The sequence below is a fragment of the Grus americana genome, chromosome 1 (assembly GCF_028858705.1).
Source record: "Grus americana isolate bGruAme1 chromosome 1, bGruAme1.mat, whole genome shotgun sequence".
Classification (NCBI taxonomy): Eukaryota; Metazoa; Chordata; class Aves; order Gruiformes; family Gruidae; genus Grus; species Grus americana.
Genome location: NC_072852.1, coordinates 30936261 through 30958894, shown reverse-complemented (window position 1 = coordinate 30958894; position 22634 = coordinate 30936261). Strand labels below are relative to the sequence as shown.

Here is a 22634-nt window from a genome sequence, read left to right as displayed (position 1 = left end):
GATGTAGTGGCATTACAGAAGAGGAGAGCTGGCATATTCACATCTGAGCCAAACTAAGGACTCTGTGAGAAAGCTTGGAGAACATACATTTGTCTCAAGTTATTCTTTTTCTTAAAAATTTTCAGCTGTAATGTCAGCCACTGTATATAGAAAAATTAATGAGTGCAAGGAATGGTGCAATAATCAGAACTCTTAGCCATCAGTCACTATCCTAATTTTTCTTCTGTGCAGGAAACCAAATTAGCTGACTGTTTAAAATGCTAACACTTGCCCTTTATAAATATTACACAGAAAGAGAGGAAAAAAATTATGGCATAGAACTTTTTGAGTACATACTTGGCATAATTAGAAAGAGAGACTACTCTGGGCAATCCTTGTGACTTTCCTATGCAAGCTACATTAATGTTTAATATTTAACCCACAGCACAACTTTCCCCCTTGCTTTTCAGTTAGTGGTAAAGCACCTGCACAGACATACAAATTTTTTTTTTTTCCTAGTGTATTTTAAAGATTAATTTCAGAAAGATGATACTCATTTCAATGACTATATCTGAACAGATGGTCAAAACTTCAGCCTGCTTGGAAACAGAATTAGTGTAATTGAACATTTTAAACAAACAAACGGCATTCTCCTTGAACAGTGAGAAGCAAGGAAGTTGCTTTTGGTTTTGACAGTTTTACGCGGACCTATTCAATTTACACCTCCTTGTTTGGAGGAACCGCTGAACGTAAGGGTGGGTAGGAAAAGGAAATGCTTAAGCCAAATAAACAGTTATCACTGCAATTCCAAACCCAAACATATATGCCTGCTCTGGGACTGCATGGACATGTCACTGTTTTCAGAACAGTCAGTTTCAAAACTTTTATGAAGAACTGTTTTCAGTTGAAAAAAAAAAAATTGCCTATAGTGCAGAAGGAAAAACACAGGTATGGCTGAGAAAGTCCTCCCTTGGCCTAAAAAAGAGCCACAGATGCAAAGCATCATTTGCAAAGCTTTTGCAAAGTATTTTCTACTCTCCACTACAGAGGTACTAATTAATCTGAATATTTGTATGCAATATACATGCATACATCCCCCCGCAGGTGTCTATAGAAGCACACATACACAAAGAACTCCAAAGAATAGTGTTTTGCTGTGGAAGACAAATTAAGAAATACTAATTAATCTGAAAAAGATCTTGGGGTACATGAAAGCAGTACAATGGATCAATGTGTAAAACCTTTATGTTTTGAAAAAATTGACCTTTTTTTTCCTAACTCTGTGTTAATATGTAGAGTTTAATGAATTTTAACTAAATTTAATTCCGGTTTTGTATCAACAATTTCAATAATGATAGGCTTTTTGCATTTTTATAGCCATGAATCAGCTTGCAGTGATTACTGAAATATCTTACAAGTCTCATTAAAGAGTCTGTCTTTTGAAAAAATGACGGAATAAGAGGGAAATTATAATACCTAGCTTCTAGAACTAAACTTCCTTTTCAGTTAATGGTATCTTTTCCTGAACTTGCTAACAACTTTTTTTTTTTATCCCCATAGGAAATCTAACAGGTAAAAACGTCCTTTCCCCAAGGCAGTTCAAAGATATTAAATTATTCTTACTGATTGTGTCAGATATTCATCTCTGAATGACTACTGAAACATATAGTTTCCTACATGTACGTTCTCCTGTGATGTACTGAACGCAATTCGTAGATGAACTCATTCACAAAGACAGACTGAGGCAAGTGGTCAAGCTCAGAAAGAAAACTAAGAGATAATTATCACTTTGTAATCTACTAATAGCGGGTTTCAGTGTAAAATAAAGAAAACAATAAAAACCAGATAAGGAATAAGTTATATATAAAATAAATACATAAAATTCTACATATGAAGGAAATTAAATAAAATGAACACATGAAGATGTCTTTAAAACATCAATTCAGGATTTTTCCTAGCTTTAAATATCATATATAGATTACCGTATGATATCTATAGAGTAAATGGTCAGAGAATTAAACCTCTCCTCTATTTGTTTTGAACAGTTTGCCTCTTTAAAGGGAAAAGTCCTGCCCAGCTACTCTTACACAGAGGTCCAAATCCTCATATTTTGGGAAGACACAAAGTTTCTCGCCTCGTAAGAACATTCTCCACGTGGTAAAGAGCTGCACCACAGAGTATAACCGGGCTAAGATACAGGCTTTATCAATATGGGATTTTCTTTTTTTAGGACTTAACCTAGGAATGTAATCTCTTTTCTGGTAACTGACGTGTTTGATCGGTGGTGATTGCAAGAAAACTCATCCTCTTTGGAGGAAGAAACCTAAATGTTTCACTTGCACACTTCATGTTTTCATAGCTATTGCATTTGCAAGCTCAAAGTGGTGCCCTTAGAGAAAAAAAAACAACTATTGGTGTTCTGCTAATTCCTGTTTAACCATGTCAAGAGGGACAGGCTTCAAGATGTGTTTCTCTGTTATTTGCCTTAACCCTTCCCAGCAAAGCAAGCCATAATAATATTTAATGCATAAAGGACAACAAACGAGTCCTAGACTACTGAGGTATCAGAAACGACAAAGGCAGAAAATCTTCTGGGTACAGGCATAAGTAGATCAATTTGGCCATTCTACAAGTATCAACAGGGATGCGTCCAAAGAGTTACACCCAAAATACCAGGAGATTGGAAGAAAGGCCAAGAGGAAAAAAAATACTGCTAGTCTATCAGCAGGAAAACTGTCATCTGTTTCTTTTGAGACACTCAATGTGGTGTACTACAATGATGTGGAAGTAAATATGGAAAAATAGAAGTAAGGCCTTAACATCCACTAACTTTTCACAGGAGCTAGGCAGAACACTGCTGCTGACATCTTTTAACATCTCTGTAGTTGTTACCTACAGGAACAGCTGAAGTTTAAAATCACTGAAACAGAAAAAGGTTTTAAGCAAGCTAAACCAAAGCCTCAATATAAAGCCATTTAAGACACCCTGTCCACACGTGATCAGTAAATCCAATATATAACCTGCATTCCCTAGAGAGGCAGGTAGAAACTAGATGTGTCAAATACATCTGAAATTGTACTGAACATTTGTGCTTGGGCACCTTAAATCAACCTCTGCACGTCTGATGTTTCTATTTTCAACAATATACCAAATATATTTCCCAATTTTACCGAAAGCATAGCTTTAGTGTCAGTTGCTTTCTGCAGCAGTGGGAGCTAATGTGTTAGTTGCTCAGGCTCTTGTAGCACAAAATGCCTACAACTCCCATGCTAAACTACTCTCACTTGTTTCCAAGCAAGCTCCTGATAACAGAAGATGTTATCCAAGACGTGCCCTCCTCATTTTTAGACATTTGAATAAATATTTATTTCCTGCCTTCCATCTAGTTCCAATGTGTTAGCTAGCACTGAAGCTTGCAGCGTTCATCATCTTCATCTGGGAGACAGAAATCAATTATTTTCACAGCAGCAAGCCTCAACTTCACATTAGGATGTACAGTTTACTCCGCACATTAACATAGTCCAGTGCAATGTTTATTTTCCCAAGAGGATATTAAAAGGACTTCCTTCTGGGGATTGACTGAGGGAGAGTCTACTTATATTTTTGTGTTTTAAAGAGACAAAACATTGAGGGCAAAGAGACCAAGATGCTGATCTGCACATGACCCTTCGAATTAACGATGACCGAAATTATACTGTACAACTGTTTGCCTGAGCTTCCTATTATGGATGTTGGGAGCTTATATTACTGCCTGATGTCTTTCACATCAGTTTCTCTGTGGTCTATGAAATTTATATTCTATTTGTGTATAAGCCGCACTCCATGTAAAATTTAACATGTAATTTTCATTACTTTTGTAGCCAATTCACCTCATATGGACTCTTAATAATGAAACTGGATTTTAATAAAAACCTAACATTTTTACAAAAGGAAGCAAATGAAAAAATTGTCATACAGCTGAAAGTAGATTCAGTTCCAAGAAAGTCCCCAGGAGTCCCTTACATGGCATTAATTAACTGTTTAATTACATTAATTCATTTGGATCTTCTGGTTAGGCTGACCTAACCAATATAATGGGAGGAAAATGGAAATTACGCTACCTGGTCCCTAAGTATTCGGAAAATGAAGAACATAAATTAGAGCATCCTTAAGGTTGCTCCATGAATGTCATCATCTACCCAGAGTATCAAAGGTCTGATCAATCAGTTGTAGGGAGAGCTAACTGTTCTAGAAGGGACCGCTGTGGAGGCTCACAAGGGAAAGGGTAAGCTCTTTTAGCAACCAGAATGAAGCCAAGTAGCCAAGATCCAATACTTCTTACTCATTTCTTTGAGCTGATACGTTTATAGTACAATCACTGAAAGCATTAAAAAAAAAAGTTCTAAGATCTCTTCCTTTATTTTACAGCATCTCAAAATATTTATGCATACCCTGGTGGTTTTCGCAGAGCCTTCATCATTGTACTGTGTTTACCTTGAATGCCTTAGATGGTAAAAGTTACTGTTTCTACTGAACCCCATCGGCCAATACCCAAACAGCTCTCAAGAGGGCTTCTGGTGTGTAAATTAACACTTACTAGAATTCCTTAAATCTCTTCCATTTTAATTCTTTTATTTTAAAATTAGTTTATTTCAAATTTAATATTTGGTCGCTTCTATGTGTTTCACTTAGAATAGAAAGAAAGAATGCCAGGCTCACCATCACAGAGCGGTTTTTTCTTCCACATAGCAAATAACTATGCTGTTATATGCTTTATGAATCAACTATCACTTGGATTTCTGCAGCCTTTTTATGCTGCATCAAGAAATGGAGGATTGAAAGTGCTGAATTAGCAGGACTTATCCATTAAGTCTTATTTGTGTAAGTGACAATCTATTTGCTGAACTGCCCCCAAAGGAGAAAAAAAAAGAAAAAAAAATAAATCAATTTAGTAAAGCTTTTTCCTTTATAATTACTTAAAAAGTATAAGGCAAACTTCCTTCACAGACATATTGCCAGCAGTAGGTCAAAGCAAAACTATATTTTAAGATTCTTTGTCTCTAAAAAAACCAAAATTTAACCAACTGTATTCTTGTAAACGAGCAGCTTGTAGAGAGCAGTGCTTCAAGATTTTTTCCTTAGGAAGCACTACTCGGAGCAACACTATTCCCTTCAGCACCTGCTGGCCCCTGTACCAAGCACACAATTCGAGTGCCGAATCTGCAGGCAGCCCCGGGTAACCTTACCTGGGTTAGTGTACAGGTGACTCTCTACAGTTTTCCCAATACTCTGCAGTTTAACAGCTTGAAGGGACTCATCCCCATGCATGACTGTTGGCAAGCTGCCCAGAGCATCGTGAACCAAATTTGCCACTTCTCTCACATCAAAGAGCTTCAAGAGTTCAGAGTACACCGATGGGAATGAGCTGAGAAACACAGCCTAGAGGAAAAGGGCAAAAAATGGACAGTCAGGTATTTCAGCACAGTTTTGACATTTATAGAATTTAAATAACTATAGAAATGTAAGTAACTTTAGAAAAATGCCTGGGTTTACATTTCAAGGGTAGTTAGTAACTTTAAAAATGGTCATATTTTCAGAAGAAATATCCTCAAATTCATTAACGGGCTTATACTTGTGACTGTTTTCCTTTAAGCATTATCTAAGGACTGCTCATTTCTCTCAGGACAAAGTGAAAGTAAAAAGCTCAACTTAGAACAAAAATATTTATACTTTACAGATTCTTCATGATCTATGTGTGAGAGGAAATTTTGAAAAGGATAACAGAAGCCAGCTGACATCAGAACAAAAAGATTTGAGCGGAGTTGTTTTCATTTGCTTTGTTTTAAGGTAAGTAATACAAGGTCTTGTAATACACATCTTCCATTTTTCAAATAATACACATTTTTATTTTGCAGTGAGACAGCACTTACAATCTTGATTCACTTCAACAATCCTAAAATAGGGTTCAAAATTCGTTGGTCAGTATAATGAATATGGAAACAAAACACTGGAAAAGAAAGGAGGGCAATGCCAGAGAAAGGCAGAGAACTGACATTCCCTTCTTCTCCAAATCCAGCTGACTGAGAAAAGCTCCTCATACCTTGACCTTCTTCACACTGGTGTCAGAACAGATGACATACAAGGTTAAAGATACTGAAGAAGAATTCCAAATGTGGTTGTTGATATCATTTTATCTTTTCACTCCACCTGCTTACATGATACGAGTTGGAAGAATCACCTCTCTACTCTGTCCTCTCTGATTTGCCATTTTCTTGGAAGAATAATTTTCTACAGAGCTTAAAATATTAATAGGTCTTAAACATCTTTGGTTACAGAAACAGGGGAAGAGGATGGTATATCTATGAGCTGTAGGAGCTGGTAAATCTATGGCACTTAATGGACAGAGCTGTCTCCTGTGTGTTTTGCCTCTGTGCTTTAGCACTACTCAATTTTAGTAGTCTCAGTTGAAATAAAGATACCAGCTGAGTATAAAACATACAGTTCATCAAGACTTAAAAGTTTTTTGTAAAGCATGAAAACTCTTGATAGTCTTTTGTATGGCTCAAATTCTTCAGTTCCAATGTGGTTAACTAAGCTATAAAATGCCCAAAGCAGAAAAATTACTTTATTTGTATCCAGCAATATAATTATTATAATTATGATATAATTATAATTCAAAATTAAATATTAGATTTAGGATTATCTTTGCCAAGCATATTTAGAAGCTGCTGGTATGAAAATTTCACACTATAGGACAAAAGGTATGAGGATGAACTGAAAATGCCATTTTGCTCTAGCAAAACCACATTTTCTTTCCTGGAAATATAGGTAACAACATGCAAACGTTTTCTATGTTGGACGTGGAAAGTGGCAATAAGCAAGACACGCTTGAAAACTTACTTGTAGTTGGGATAAAGCACTAGCTCCTTTGCTCTCTTGGGAAAGGAAGAAGCGTACTGACATAAGAAGTTCTTGAATACAGCAGCGAAATTCCTCCTCATTTTGTCCACCAGTAGCAATAGAGAATAACCTTCGAGACTGAACTATATATTTAAAGATATATTCCTGTGCCTACAAATGTCAAAATCAGAGATAACTCATAAAAATTAACCAACTCATCTTTAAATAGAACACACACAATGATTATATCATTCAAATAATGACAAGGGTCTGAAATAGAACAGCATGTTATTCAATTTTGGCAAATCTTTCTATTGAAACACTAACATTTCAAAAGCACGTACTCAGAGAGACTCTTCCCTTGCCTGTCATAATCTCTACAAACCAGGGAACACTTGTTTGTTTTACAAATGGAAAACTGCCAAATGCCAACACTGTCCCCTCCATCCTTGCATGTCTTTGGCTACAGAAACATGTATTGCGTAAACATATGAGGCCAACGTAAGAAATGGGCTCAAATTTTTCAGCTGTTCTTGGAATCTCTCTGCCTGTTAAAAAGTTCTTTTCCTGTCAACTGTTAACCAGATAATACCAAAAAAGCTTAAATTAAGTTGCAGTGTTGGAATGTAAATTAAAAATACAGCCTTTTCTTATCAGCAAGACACCTATGTTAACAGCAGCATAGAAAAGCACAGAAGGGCAACACATTGATATTTTATTTCCAGACTGTAGCACCTATCCCAATGGGATTACTGTGTTGTACAACTGAGTGTGACTCCACGTTGTGCTCTGTTGATGGTACAAAATGGGGCAACGAGAGCAACCAAACCCACCATTTTCAGTAGAATTCTCCACTGTCAGGATTGAACCATTAAATCAGCAGGAATGTCTGCCATTTAGATGACAGATGTTAATACCACCAATGCAATCTATATTTGATTTCTTAGACCTAACTCCTACTCATGTATATCCTCATTCAGTAAGGAACACAGAGCTCTAGACACTAGTGGTAGTAAGCTCCATTGATCAACTTATTGACAACAGAGAACAGTGAATAAACTGACTGCACTGAAGATCTCTGCAACTCCCTAGCATTAATACTGTAGTTCCATCATTTATACGTACTGTGGTTCACTTCCTAAGTTAAATGTGTTAGTACTATATGATCATATCATTCAAATATATAATTGCTTTTGAGGATTTTTATTACCTTTAGCACTTCCTGTATGTGCTCGTGCAGCTCCACTTCAGTGACTCGATCAATATGCCACTTTAGTACTTTTATAAGATCTCTAGAATACCACATCAAAAAGTATTATAACACAGAAATTAAAAGAGTTAACTTTGCATTTAAAATGCGAACATCTGTCATATGAGAAACACTGACAAAATAAAAAAATGTATGCCTAGATTTTGTTAATCACTACAGGCCCAATATTACACTTAATTTTCAGTCTGCTGAAAGCCCCCTAGTAGAGTTTCTGACGAACATGAAATAATACCAGCATTACATCTACAATAGAATGATTTTGACAGGGATACATGAGCTCAATTAAACCAGAAGAGACCCTGCCAGCACAGAGTGCCCCTGCTATTCCATGCACTGGTCTGCAGTCTCATTAAGCTGCATTGGCTTTAATGGAAGTTTAGCTAGCAAAGAAATACAGCAGAGTAAGTGATGCTTATTAGTGCACTGCTCTACACAGATAGTGAACACACTTGCAACTGGATGATGTTAAGGCTCTTATGTTTTTCAAAGTCATTAAAATAAAGAAATCCACTGAAGAAAAAGATTGAAAAAATAAGCCAATGTTAAAGCCTTAGCCAGTAACCGTTCTGGTAACTTAAAGTTATTTTACTATTTTTTAATGGTCTAAACCTAGGCATTCATAAAAGCACTGCATTTTATTTCTAATGATGCAATTTAATTTAACCTAATGATTGATTCTGCTTAGTATACCAATAAATGTCAGTATTCAAATCGGATAGAAAAAGTACAGACTTCACCTGTATGCAAGTGCTCCGGCAAAGTGACTTTCAATGTAGGTGTCCATTACAGGCTTGAAGTGGTGAAACTTGCTGTCCTGCAGCAAATTTATTATGTGAACCTAAATATGAGGGAAAAATACAAAAAAAAAAAAAGCTCTTTGGTTTTTTTTTTAATGTAGTTCCTAAATAGTCTTAAGCATCATCACAAAATGAAACTTACCAAACAATCAAATACTTTTGATCCATATTTTTGAGAGTTTTCATCTAAAATCCCAAATAAAGTGTCTAATGTATCTTGAAGAAACTGATTAGAGAGAATAAGAGACAGTTTGTTGTTAAATAGGTATTTTTGTGACACAGAAATATCTTATTTCCCTCATATTATCTAAAATGATAGAATGGTAGATACCTTCACTATTTCTGAACCATCAATTTCTTTTAATTTTGAGAGGCAACCTGCAATTTTGTCTGGGTGGGTTCTCCATTTCAGAAGGTCAAGCATATCTCCTGCGAAAACAAAATGCAAGATTAAAGCTAGAAGCAAAGCAGCATTTTGGAGTTTAAATTCTACTATTACAGTCCACTCAGCAAAACTTGGCATCATTAAAACAAAAGAAAACATCTCAAGATTTGCTATAATGTGATCTGCCCAACAACAAATTTTCATTCCATCCCGTAATTGCTCCACCAATAGAAACATAAGAACACGGTTCTGGGTCACTAAAATTAGTCTCCTGTGGCAACTGTATCATGCAGTCTTGTTCAGATATTTGTCAACTGCCATCTTAAGAAAAGTAATTATTTTGCTGTCTCTCGTCCCATTGAAAGATGCCTTCTAGAGCCATCATCTGACAGCTAGAAATAGTCTCCTAATTACTAGTTTGAACATATTTAAAACACACATTTTCCTATGTCTTTTTTAGGGAACAAACACAATACCTCTAAGATCCTGCTTTATTATTAAGCAACACAATCTCTTCCAGAAAATAAACTCTTCTGAGCTAAAAACATACCTGAGTGCCTTTGCACTTCCTGCAGTTTTAATTCATTCTCCTTCAGCTTTCTTGATCAAAATGGTAACTACATTACAGATGAGATTACATCACTGTTTTCTATATCATTAGCAAACTCGTATGTCTGCTGTAAACACACCTGACATATGTTCAAGAATTTGGCGGGTTTTTAGATACATCATATTGGTGACACAAATAGGTTTAATATTGTTCAGGTCCCTGCCTACAGCAGAATCCCCAGGAGACTCCATTAAGGTATGATGCTCCCTTTTGTACCATTAGATTTCACCTAATTTCTACTCCTTCTTATTAATTATTTAAATCAAAGTTACCTTGCTTTGTCTGTATCATATTTTGATTTTGTTCCTCTCAACTGATGAGCCCTTTCAACCACATAGCAGCAGCAAATTTCATTAACAGGCTCTCTAGTGTCTCAGGTTTTAGTGAAGTAACCTCCATCCCCACTCCCTTCAACCCCTTTAAAGAAAAGATCAATCCCAGGCCTAATTCTTCAGATCTAGTAGTATTTTTATTCCACTCAGGAAAGAAATTACTTCCACTACAGTGCAACTTGCTAGTTCCCTTTTAGCCTTTATTTACCAGTTTTAAAATTCTTATTCTAATCTGTATCTTTTCTAATTTCCCATGTGGTGTGTTATTGAAGTCCAGATGGTTTAGATCTGCTATGTTTCCTCTGAAGAAGAATAATAGTAAAAAAAAAATTTGAAAAGAAAGATTAAGTTTATTCTGGCATGATATGACTTTGATAAACTCATCTTACAGCACATTCCATTTAGCTACATGTCCACTTTTTCATCCATGATTTCTTGCAAATACTTGCGTAAAATTCATCGGAAGGTGATGGCCCAGTTAATATATCTGCTCTTCCACCTGTCTAAAATGTAGGTACTATATTTATTACTCTTAGGTCATGTGTTATTGCTTTCAGCTTCAGAGATGTACTAAAAAAACCACCTCGCTATGAGATTGGGAATTTCATGTCCCATACCATTCAATATCCTAAAATAGAGTTTTGCAAATTTGGCTTGGCTTTTCAGCAGTTTTCACTTGATCCTGATCCTTGCTGAACTCTGACACATTGCTGTTATTTTCCTCCCTTCTGCTGCAGGTTCTCTGGTTACTCCTCACGTTTTCTGCCCGTGACTCGCTCGCTCAGGTCTCCAGCACTCCTTTCAAGTTGTATTCAGTAAAAATTCCACGTTTTTCAACCATTGAATTAAATAGATCCCAAAGCTCCTTTACATTCAAGTTTACTACTTGCATGTTTCACTAACCAGCTTTTCAGAATTTCTCAAAGCCTGGCTGTTTAAAGCAGAAAACCTTAAGGACCGTCCAGCCCTTCCATCAGTTTAAGCTGAACTACTGTCTAGTCGACCACTGTCCAGCATTGTCTTAGAAGGATGCCGTTCTTCTGAAATGTTCTCAGTACTTCTCAAACTAAGCAGCTAACAGCAAGTTTTTCTCTTGGTTCAGCACAACTATTTGGGTGCTTTCCACCACAGACTGTTTTCACGCTCAAGTAACATTTGAGCCACACGCGTCTGTGTCATTTCTTTCCCAGTTTCCTCCAGGAAAGCTCCTCTCTCCCACAGCAAGAAATAATGTGCTATTTCTCTCTTTAATAACATTAAATAAATCTCCACCTATATTCAAATCTTGCCAGTGGTATAGCAAGAGCATGCTATTCCACTAATATTTGGCTGCCTTGATTTTGGTGAGCACAAATTGTTTTTATGCATTTATACGTTTCTTTTTTGTTTTGCTTCACTCTGTGCTAGTATGGAATGGTTTGAATTGAGAGAGATGGTTGAGCTGCACTAAGAGTGCTGAAGGGTCCCATATGTGCAGCAGAGACACATCCCAAAGATCAAGGACAAATAACAGGTCTTATTGTTCCTTCCGACAGGAATTTTGAAGAAACAAGCATTACAAATCCAATGAACTGCATTTGTCTTTTGGATAATTAAATGGACTTCTATGCTTTATTCTGTTTAAGCCTCAACTTAAGTTAAGGAATAGCGAGACCAGCTGAACCTGTCAGTTCATAGCAGGAAAAACGCTTCTTTACAGGTTTGCTGGAGGAACTTGGTGGAAGATAGTTGACACTCAATATTAGGGATTTGTTGGGGATTAAAAAAAGAAAGAGAAAGCAAATGTAAGACGCTCACTTCAAAGTACTTATTTCAAGGGAGATGTTAAGGAGGAAAGACATTGCTGAGATAACATTAGCAAATAGCCCGAGCATAAATGACACAAATAGAAAATCTGACATGTGAATCACACGGGGAAGGGATAGCAATGTGTCATGTATTAAGAGAAATGAGAATATAAAACTGTCCCCAAAAATAGGCCCGCTAGGAAAACATTGTTTTGGAAAAGGGAAAGAGTCAATGCCACTGATAAATTTTGCTGAAGAAGAAAAATATTTCAAATGCCCTCTCTTAATCATAGTCAGATTCGTACATTTAAAATAGGTGACACCTGACCTCCCATTTCTACCAAACAAAACGTTTCCCTTCTCAAAGTCCGTAATTTAAATCCAAAGTGCTAGGTTTAATAAAAGGTTTAGAGTTACGTGTATAATGAAGTGGTTTGGGATGATCTTTCCATCTCTCTCCTATAAATCCCGAGACATCAGCAATTGGCCTGGTGTAGCGGTACTGCACTTCAAAAGAAGAAAGCCGAATTCCAGAACTGGCAGCCTGAATTCCTCTTCCAACAGCCTGCTTCTGTGGTTTCCAACAGTCCCTCCAAACTGGGGTCACTCTGGAAAGCTGCCCCTTGTTACTTTTGGTTTATTAATCACCAGTTTGGCTTTTTTTAAATGCAGATGGATGGATTACACCTCTGCCTTGCAACAGACGTGCAGTACGGCATGTTGCTCTACCGATGAACAGCTGCTTACTTGGGGATGTGCCGATCAGTGCTGAGAAACGAGTGGATGCCAACTTGCTAAAATATTCTGACTTGCTGGATGGATCCTGAGCCTCTGGCAGGCAGAGATCCCTCCTATATGTCAAAAACTAAGTAAGACTGTATTGATAACTACTCAGTAGAAAAATTCTATGTTCTCTCTCACTCTTGGGGGTTTTTTTTAGGATAATGAAATATGACTGTCCAGCTAAGAATGTAATGTATAAAAGCTGATATATTAACTAACATTAATTGATTAACTATCCAGGATCAAAAGTCAAGCTAAGGAAAAGCTAACCGGGAGACAGATTAGATAAGCACGCGTTCTTGTGAGATATGCTGATGAACGTGCAGGCTCCCCTGGTTTGAAGGTCTCCGAAAATTGTTTGGAAATAATCCTAAAAACCTCTCCAAAGTGCCTGGGGTAAGGAAGTTATGGATCTCAGTAACTGGGAGTCAGCCTCCTTCCCCCTGTCCCCATAATTTTCATATGCATGAGAGCTGATGGCATGTGGGAACAATCAATGAGAGAATGACAGCTGAGTAAAATTTCCCAGCAAACTAGTAAAGCTGTGGCCTAATTCAGTCACACCCTTTACAAGTCTGGGATTGGGGTCCCCTCCCACCCCATGGCCAGACCAATAGCATAATTTTCAATTCATTTCCAGGATGGACATTGTTCTTTGTAGACATAGGCAGATCTCTGAGAACTTCAGAAAAATCTCCAAACTTAAAAACAGATTAAAAAATAATCATCAATTTTCGAAAATACTAATAGAAATGTTTACTAAAAATTAAATACACAGATCTTTTTAATCTTGTATTTTTAACAGATATGCTACATTCTCTCAGGGATAACTGAAGTAATGCTCACATGACCAAATATCCACATGCTTTGCTCTATGTTCATTTTCTGAGCATGCAATAGGTTTTGGCAAATTTTTGTTTAAAAGAATGGGGATTTGGAAACTCACCAAGATGAACTTCCCAAAGAAGATCCTTGGAGAAAATATGAGCCTGTCTATTGAAAATATTTCCACCCTCTGAAGTACTGCTGAAATAATTGTTAACTCTTTCAGAGCTGAAAAGGGGATCAATATTATTCAGATATTCTACACCCTCTTACTCAGAATATGGTTAAAAATAAAAAAAAGGAAATTTTATGCCCTATGCCACACATCTATTTACATTAAGTACAAAATAACTCCTGCACTGTGAACATAAATTAGTATTATAACCCCAGACAATGCCACAACTATTTATCAGTGAGACACTTAAGTTCTGGGCTGCACTTTCATGCATGTGTAAGTACCAGTAGATTCATGTGATTTCCTAAATCAAGGCCTTTAACTGAAGCAAATTTAGTCTCTGATTGCCTATTAGCAACCTTTGGGAAATTCTTTTATTGGCTAACTTTTATTACTTTGAAGCTAATTGCTATGAGAATACGGAAAGGATGTGCACAGTGAAACAGACCACTTACTATTTGCACATAGTTCTATTTTGGACACTTGCTACTAAATGGTGAAAATTAAGACGATTATTTCAATTTAAAAAGCTGCTCTAGTTGTTGTTAAACACCTATGATCAATTTGCAAGCAATTAGCAATTTTATCATGATACATATAAGAAGGGTAAAGACAGTCATTCACACACAAGAGAGAGTTAAGCAAGATCTTAAAACTGTGATAAACAGCTCAGAAAAAGTAATATAAAACTGTGGGGATATCAAAGAATGGTCAGAAACACATTACCAAACAAATACACAATATTTAGAAATTTGTGGATAACTGTTTCAGTTACAAACTGTAGTTAATATGGCAAATAAACAAGAAACTTAAGAATTTTATACAGAGCAATGGTAAAGAGCACAAACACGTGTATTTCTATCTGCCGCTCCTTTTATCCAGTGTATAAGATTGTTTTAAGTAGTAGTAAATGTTTGTTGGCCTTCAGGAAGAGAAGTGATACAACAAAACAGCAATATGTGCCTAATTAAAACCAAACTGCCACAGCCTAAAGCCTACAATAAGTATTTCATAAAGCCTACAATAAGTATTTCATAAAAGCTCTACAACAAACAGATCAGGAGTTTTTTTAAAGCAGCTGGATTTTGATAGTTGATTCCAAGAGTGCTGCATTTGATTCCAATATCATGTTAATCTCAAAAGCATTCTTGAACTACTTAAAAATCAGTGGTTTATCATGCTGCATTGGTTTCCATCTGGATATAAAAAATTATGAAGAAAACCAGTTTGTAAAATGGATAGAACATAAGCTATTTTTGAGTACATCCATGCTTGCCTGGCACAGAAAAGGCTAGCTATCACACTCATTTGAATTCATCATGTTTTAAATAATCAACATATCCTACCATTTTGTGTGAGTTTAGTGGAGCAGAGAAAGGACGTAATCCAGAAGGACTCTTTAGTGGTTTTTACTGCTTGGCTGTTGTTTCCTAGGAAAATTCCCTTTGAAAAGGGGAGTTTGAGGTAGCGACCAGAATCCTGAAGGTTTGTGTTTTCTTCACACTGTGAAAACAAACCAGTTAAAATAACTGTGCTGCATAAAAACAAAGGACCAAATCCCTAAATTATACGAATCGTTATTGTTTCTCTGCCAGAAACTGAAGAATTTTCACTATGCCTGTTGCAACTTGGATCATAGCTTCGTATCCGACATTGAAGTCATTCAATTTGCACAGGTTATGTCAAATGAATAGCTAAAATCTAAAATTTATCTGGGAGCATACCAAATCCTCTGAACAAAGAAATAACTGTTAGATGTGGGAACAAAAATTCCCCAAAACTGGAATATCCCTAAAAATGATAACATTGAGTAGATCTGCATAAATGAGCTTGCTTAATTGTCCAACTTCAGCAATTCATTAAGAAGGTATCACGGGGTTCACTTTGTGTGTTTTAATTGTACTTAACTTTGTGAAATCCATTCTAAATACAATGTAATAGAATAGTAAGACTTCATAAAACCAGTGCACCGAAACACATCCCTAGATTCAGTTGCAGTTTGTAACAGGAAGCTTAATATTAAACAATCAGCAATGGATATTTTAATGATGACAAGATTGTCACTCATCTGGTAATAAATACAGACTTTCTCAATCTAATTTTTCAGGGCATTTAAAGTATGTTCCAGACGAATCATTACAGCTAATGATTACTAATTCAAATTACCTTGTGTACAATGAGTTCGTGGGTGCCATCTGGCAGAGTCCTCCCATTTTCTTGCATCAGGGGCACGAAAGAAAAGCCAAACAACTTCTTCTCACCCTTTTCTTTTGCTGAAATACATATGTAAATAGCAGCACTTAAAGTTAATATTATATATTTAGGCAAAACAAATGGATATAATACAACACAAGAAAGTATACTGGAAGCTATTTGCAGCTAGTCAGACTAAGATTATCTTAAATTTCTTTTCAGATTTGCACATTAGCTCCTGTAACGGCTTCTTTCATCTCACTGTAAATCAGAAAGCAGTATTCTGGAATGATTTGGTATTTATTAACAACAAATAATGGAAGCCATCAAATATGCAGTCTTAGTAATATACAGAATGCCAGGAAACCCAAATGAACGTGACCTAGCCAGTCTGACATGAAGAGAAAAGGGTTTTTTTTGTGACAACTATCCCCTACAGTAGCTGCTACCTACTGGTCCTCATTTCAGGTCAGCCTCAGGCTACACTGCACTTCTATTTTCAAATAAGGCATCTGCCTCTATAGATATGACTGAAGATGTCACTGGTCCTTACATGAATGTTAGACAGCAGATAACATTTTCAAACTCGGATGTCTAATCTCAAATTCCAAAACTCATCTATCACCTAAATATAAAGCAGACTATAAAACACTGAGATGGCACAGATTTTTACTGAAGCCAATGAGTGCAGACGCTGAACACTTGAGAATTAACCAATTTTCCACCAAATGTGTGTATATATGACTTTGGAGTCTGAGTTTAGCACAGTTGGGGTGGTGTAGGCAATCATAACAAAAATATCCAACTTGCACCGCATGGGAAAGAGTGCAAAAATGTATCATCTGTTTGAAACATACCATTGACGTTTTTCCTTTATTACTTCATAGCTTATAAAAGAAATCTTAAAGAAATCAATTGAAATTTCTTCCTATATTACCTGTTCCTTACATTTTGAAGTTTATGTACCCGAAATCTAAATATTCTATAACTTACTGTGTGCACCACTTTCCACAAAGGCAATCTAAATAATCAAATCTTGTTATATCTACATCACCAAAAAGAGCCAAACAGCAGCAGCAGTTTAATGTACTAAGGCACAGGTATAATTTTGGATAATTCGCCAGGTAAATTCTAAATTTTCATTCTGAGTTTACCTGAAATTCTGTTTATATTTGCAGCTGCAATGTTGTCTATTTCTATTTAATAAAACCAGACTGGTTTCTCCTGGTATTTAGGCTTTACCAAAGCACTGAATTCCACCAAGTAGAGCTGCAAGCCAGAGAAGCTGTGTCATGAAAGCACTACAGAGAAAGTTCACGCAGCTGCCTTTTTCCTGAGGTATTACGGAAACTCCTGCGCTAACTGCAGCTGTAACAGAGCGGACTAGAAGAAATTGTGAAGAGCGCTTACTGGAACAGTGCCGGAATTCACAGCGGATGTGCGCTCCTCTGAATTTATCCACAGGAATGGGAAGTTTCAGCAGCTCAGCCCATCTGGGACCATTGTTATGATAAAGGACAAAGGAATGGTACTCGCTGGCTGGTGGCTCCCCAGAGCCGAATGAGATAAAATCCTGGTGAAGAAAAAGTATTGATTAGAGATCAAAGGCAGATTAGTTCAATGGTAAGATATCATCAAGGACTGTTCTTACAAGGAAGACTATTTAATGTTTACATTCATATCATATAGGCCACGTGGTATAATGCTCAAGATCTTTAAACCCACAAAGATAGTAGCACTTTGTTACTATTTGCTGATAAGGAAAAAAGGCAAGAATCATCCACGCCGATGAGAATCGATGTATTATATAGGGGGAATTGGGTGTATTATATAGGGGGAATTGGCTTAAGCAACAAATGTGATGCAGAGTTCCATGACACATCACGGTCCATCCAGAGGTGTGCCCAAGCAACAAACAAGAGTTTAACTGAGATAAGAACAGCCCAGGCTTAAGATCTTTAGTCCTCTGAGACAAGCCTGTAACCCTGCTGTTATCAGTGACATGTCCCAGCGTGAAAAAAAGAAAGAAATCTAAATGCCCTGATTAGGAAGAAGCAAAACGTTGGTTGCTTTTGCAAGACCTAGGATAGGCTCTCAATAGCAAAGTAGGCAAATGGATTTGTAAGTCCTGACCTGGGGATACCTGTTAATTCTCTGTGGGAAAGGTAAGCTGTAGCAATTATAAGGGATCACCTTTTCATCTCAATATCCTTTATTTTTTATGGGTATATACATAAAAATGATATGCACACACATATATTTTATACACAGAAAACATACATACATTGTATGCCATACATTTATACGCACAATCTCATTTCACATATGCACACACATACAATTTGCACCAGACTATTTGTGTCAGCCTTTTTTATTTTGTCACCCCACAGCCCTCAACATCATGCAGAATATGTGAAAAAAGTACTTTCAAATACAAGGGAAAAAAAAAAGATGCTAAATATGTATGGAAAAGGTTGAAGGTTAACAGAAATCTTTTGATACAAAAAAAAAATCTGAGTAACAGTCATCTAACAATAATTAAAATATAAACCAGTGCCTGTTTGTAAGCTATCACCAGCACCATGCAATCAAGCCTGAAGAAAAGAAGCAACGTTGATTTATTCTTTTTTTAATACATGGTGGTGATTTTTGCATGAAGGATCTCTGATTTATTAAAATCAGACAAAAAAACCTGAAAATTATCGAAACATGTTTTGTGTAACATGAAGAAATTCCTACCTACTAAGAACTACAACAAAATAAAAAAATTCTCCAGAACTTGATCTTGCTTCAACATTTTCCAGCATCTTAATGCAATCATTAGTTATTTGGTTGGCAATTATAGGTGTTTATCTGAATTACATAATTGATCACAGAAATAAAACAAACATGCATTTTATCAAAGTTTTAAGCAAAGTGGAAATACTTTGAATATCTAAAGACAGCAAAAGATAAACAGGAACTTTCCAAAGCAATTTTGTAATCTTCAAACAATGCCACAGATAATTTACATCTGAAAAAGTGTATCAAAATCAACTACAGCAAGGAAAAACAAACAATGAAGTTACCTTTAAAATTTGACCACTGCTGTCCACGACATGCATTGTCACTTCCACATTTCTGGCCACACTTTTCCCTCCTTTCTCAAATTCTCCTCTTTCTACAGTGATATATAAATCATTCCTCATTTCACCTAGGAAAAAACCAAACCAAACACAAAGTATGTGAAAGTCAGTTCAATTCGCTTACTTTTTGCTTTTAGTCCTTTCATGGACTTTCATCTTCTCTTCCAAAGAAAGGACAGTAACACACCACAATTTATCAGGATTTTCAGATTTTAAATAACAACAATTGTTTTCATAAACCAAGAAAACCTACAAAGCTTCATCCTTTTAAAAGCCCAAGAGATTGTCTGCCATACTAAACCAATTCTAGGGGCTTTTACTTATCTGTTAGCTCTTTACAGTGGCATCTCCAGCTATCCTGAAGCTGATGTCTGGCTTCACCTCACTTATTTCCTCTTTTAATCTAAGGCAAAATTAATGGGGTTTTGTTGTTTTGTTTTGGTTTTGTTTTTTTCATTTGTAATCTTTGCTATTTCTCTGTTTAATGGCTCGTTCAAGAACGGATTACAATTTTTTTTACACTTAATCCCAAAAGAAAGTATATTGCTTTGAAGAAGGAAAACCCAAGAGGTTGGTGTTCTTTCCATTAGAAGGGCAGGCTTCCCAGATTGCTGGCATTCAAATCTGTCTTTCTGATCTAAAAGTTTTCAACATATTTTACATTGGCAGGGTGTTCTGAAGTTTTCTAGCACAAATTAGCTTGTCAGAAAGGTTTCTGAGAAATTAAAATCTTCATCAACACATTCAAATTACAAATCAAATACTACCTAAGTGTTACATAGTATGTACAAGTTATTAAATACTGTTAGCATGTTTAAATTGAAATTCTTTGCACATTCATACGTTAACGTGCTAAGTATTCTGTCAGAGCATAACCAGATCTTCTGGATGAGATCAATAGCAATTTTATTTTAGTTTCAGTCGACGCAAATCACAAAGTTTATAGTTGATGAAAGGAGGAAAGACTGTTTGGCAGTTGCCGGGGGGGCGAGGAGAGAAGCAGTACTGGTGGTGAGTGGAGTGGCGTGGTAGGGAAGCCACTGTTCTGTTTGAAGATGTTAAATCTATTTCTAAAATGTGTAAACTAATCTAGCTCTAGACAAACGTTACCAAAACTACTGGGAAGCAATTGGACTTTCCTTGTGAAACAGTAAAAAAAAAAAGAAGGACAAACAGCATCATAATTCAGAGCATCTTCTAAAATACTATTTTCTACATTTGGTAGAAAAAGAAATTGAGAATATATGCTTCCATCTACTGAAACACAAGTTTAGCATAAAGGAAATATCCTTTTTTAATGAGGCAGATTTTCACCAAGCACTGGTGAAAAGAATTAAGTTTGGTGTATTTATAGATGTATCACTTAGAAGTCACACATGAGATAGATACTTGTACTGTGGGTAAAATTAATTGAAAGGTATGTAACCGATAAATAATTAGCGCACCTTCAATTTCTGGCTTCATTTTAATCTGCAAGCAGAATTTGACTTGCTTGAACTTTCCAGAATACTCTCTTGTTTCACATTTCTTGCATTTATTTTACTGCATGCAACTCTCCAGTGATTTTTAAGTACCAAAAACAATGATCTTGCTACAGTCTTCTAATATTTTTATAATGTTATTCCATCACTGTATGCAAAATAATTAAATGATTCCTCCAAAGCACAATCTAAACCATTGTCAAATAAAAAAAAAGGGGTAAAAGAAGAAACTGCTATATTATCAAGCCCTCAAGAACCATGCCCATAAAAAAGGGGGCAGAAAGGGGAAAATCTGCTACTGTATTACATTTTTATGAATTATCTTCTGAAACAACTAACAGAGACTAGACTACAGTTACACAGAATGAACAGAAACAAATACCAGGACCAGATGGTATTCACTTAAGAGTTTTGTGTGAAGTCAAGGATGAAAGAGCTGAATTACTAATAAGTGTGTGCAATCACTGAATCAATCTCTGGTTCCCGGTGGGAACTAGGTTGAAAATAAGCAAAAGGTGGGTTAGTCAGGTAATAGGCAGCAAGACTTGTAAAAAAAACCAAACCCACCAACCCCCCAAAAAAACCAAAACACAAAAGCAACCCCAAAGCAAAAGCTAAACACAAACCAAAACTGTTCCAAAGGATGTTGTGAACGTGCGAAATGTTCAAGGGGAGAGTGGAGAAGCTGTGGAAGGAAGATCCACTAAAGGATATGAAACAGCCGATCACAAGTAGCTCAGGAAATCCCTTGAGCTGAAAATAGCTGGAGGCTGGGAGAGCGTCAGGGGGTCATTACCATACATGCATATATGCATGCTCAGTTCTTACTCTTCCTCCTTAGGTGTCTGCTTATAACACTCTAGATAGGCCCTTGGTCTGAATCAGTAAAGCTGTTTTTGTGCTTATTCAAATCACAAAATCACCCTTAAAACTACTAGATTCTAATTATTTCCTCATCACAGTAATATTTTATAATGAAAATTTTAGAAGCCAGTACAGTATAGTTACCAAAGAGCATGCAATATATTGGCTCCTTGCTCAGCACGTGCTTATTCTAGGATGGGTTCTAGTTAGTGCTGGCAAGTGGTCACTTTCAAGAGTTTTACATTCCGAAAAAATGACATCACACAGTAATCAAAAAGAGCTTTGCTATTTAACTGATTTTAGCTAACAACTTGTAGTTGCAGCAATTTCTCTTTAAAGATTAAGTTGAATTCTACATGCATTTGTGCTACATTCAGTCATTATTTTTATTTATCAGCAAGGAATTATTTCCATTTTCCATAGGGTCTTCACAGAAACACAACCAAATAACCATTTCCACCACAAATTTCGTGACCTTTTTAAACAGAGTAAACTGTACAGGATTTAAATGAAAATGACAGTGGAACAGGTTGCCCAGAGAAGTTGTGGATGCCCTATCATTGGATAGGTTGCATGGGGCTTTGGGCAACCTGGTCTAGTGAAAGATGTCCCTGTCAATGGGGGGGATGGGGAGGGAGGGGCAGGGATGATGATCTTGATCTTTAAATATGATATTTAAAGGTACCTTCTAACCCAAACCATTCTATGGTCCTATGCAAAAATAAAACATTTCCAAAAGAAGTAATTAGAGCTTCACAGAAGTTACGCAGGCTTTCAAAAACGGTGTCTGCATCTAAGGTTTTTCAAAAAATCCAAACCCATTGAGTTTCACCTTTCTAATTGCCAGAAGAAATCAAAGCACAGGGAAAAAAAGACACAGGAGTAGGATGTACTTTCACAAATACTGCCCTGTTCTCCTTTTACAGAACCTTGGCAGAGTTTTGATCAGTGTCATGAGAGGATAGTTCAGATGAATTTTATCCTGGTCTATTCAGGAAGCTCTACTCTGTTTTCAATGTCTCAGAGCAAATCAAGACACGTGGGTCACGTTATTAAAAGAAAATGCCAGATTTTCTCTGTTATGCAAGGCAAATTAAATCCAAGAGGAGACTAAGTCTCTCATGTTATATGAAGAACAACGATGTTTTT

General features: G+C 36.3%; 1 protein-coding gene across 7 annotated transcripts in view; it reads right to left on the bottom strand.

The window, feature by feature from the left end:
* Nucleotides 1-22634, bottom strand: part of DOCK4 (dedicator of cytokinesis 4) — a 260824-nt gene that overhangs the window by 77722 nt on the left and 160468 nt on the right. For all 7 annotated transcript variants that reach the window (XM_054817043.1, XM_054817070.1, XM_054817078.1 and 4 more), the window contains 10 exons: nucleotides 19084-19208; nucleotides 17426-17588; nucleotides 15989-16095; nucleotides 15169-15325; nucleotides 9257-9354; nucleotides 9068-9151; nucleotides 8866-8966; nucleotides 8069-8150; nucleotides 6859-7029; nucleotides 5205-5397 (listed from right to left, as the gene is read on the bottom strand). In XM_054817043.1, the coding sequence (XP_054673018.1) occupies nucleotides 5205-5397; nucleotides 6859-7029; nucleotides 8069-8150; nucleotides 8866-8966; nucleotides 9068-9151; nucleotides 9257-9354; nucleotides 15169-15325; nucleotides 15989-16095; nucleotides 17426-17588; nucleotides 19084-19208 (1281 nt within the window). The remainder of the gene's footprint in view (nucleotides 1-5204; nucleotides 5398-6858; nucleotides 7030-8068; nucleotides 8151-8865; nucleotides 8967-9067; nucleotides 9152-9256; nucleotides 9355-15168; nucleotides 15326-15988; nucleotides 16096-17425; nucleotides 17589-19083; nucleotides 19209-22634) is intronic.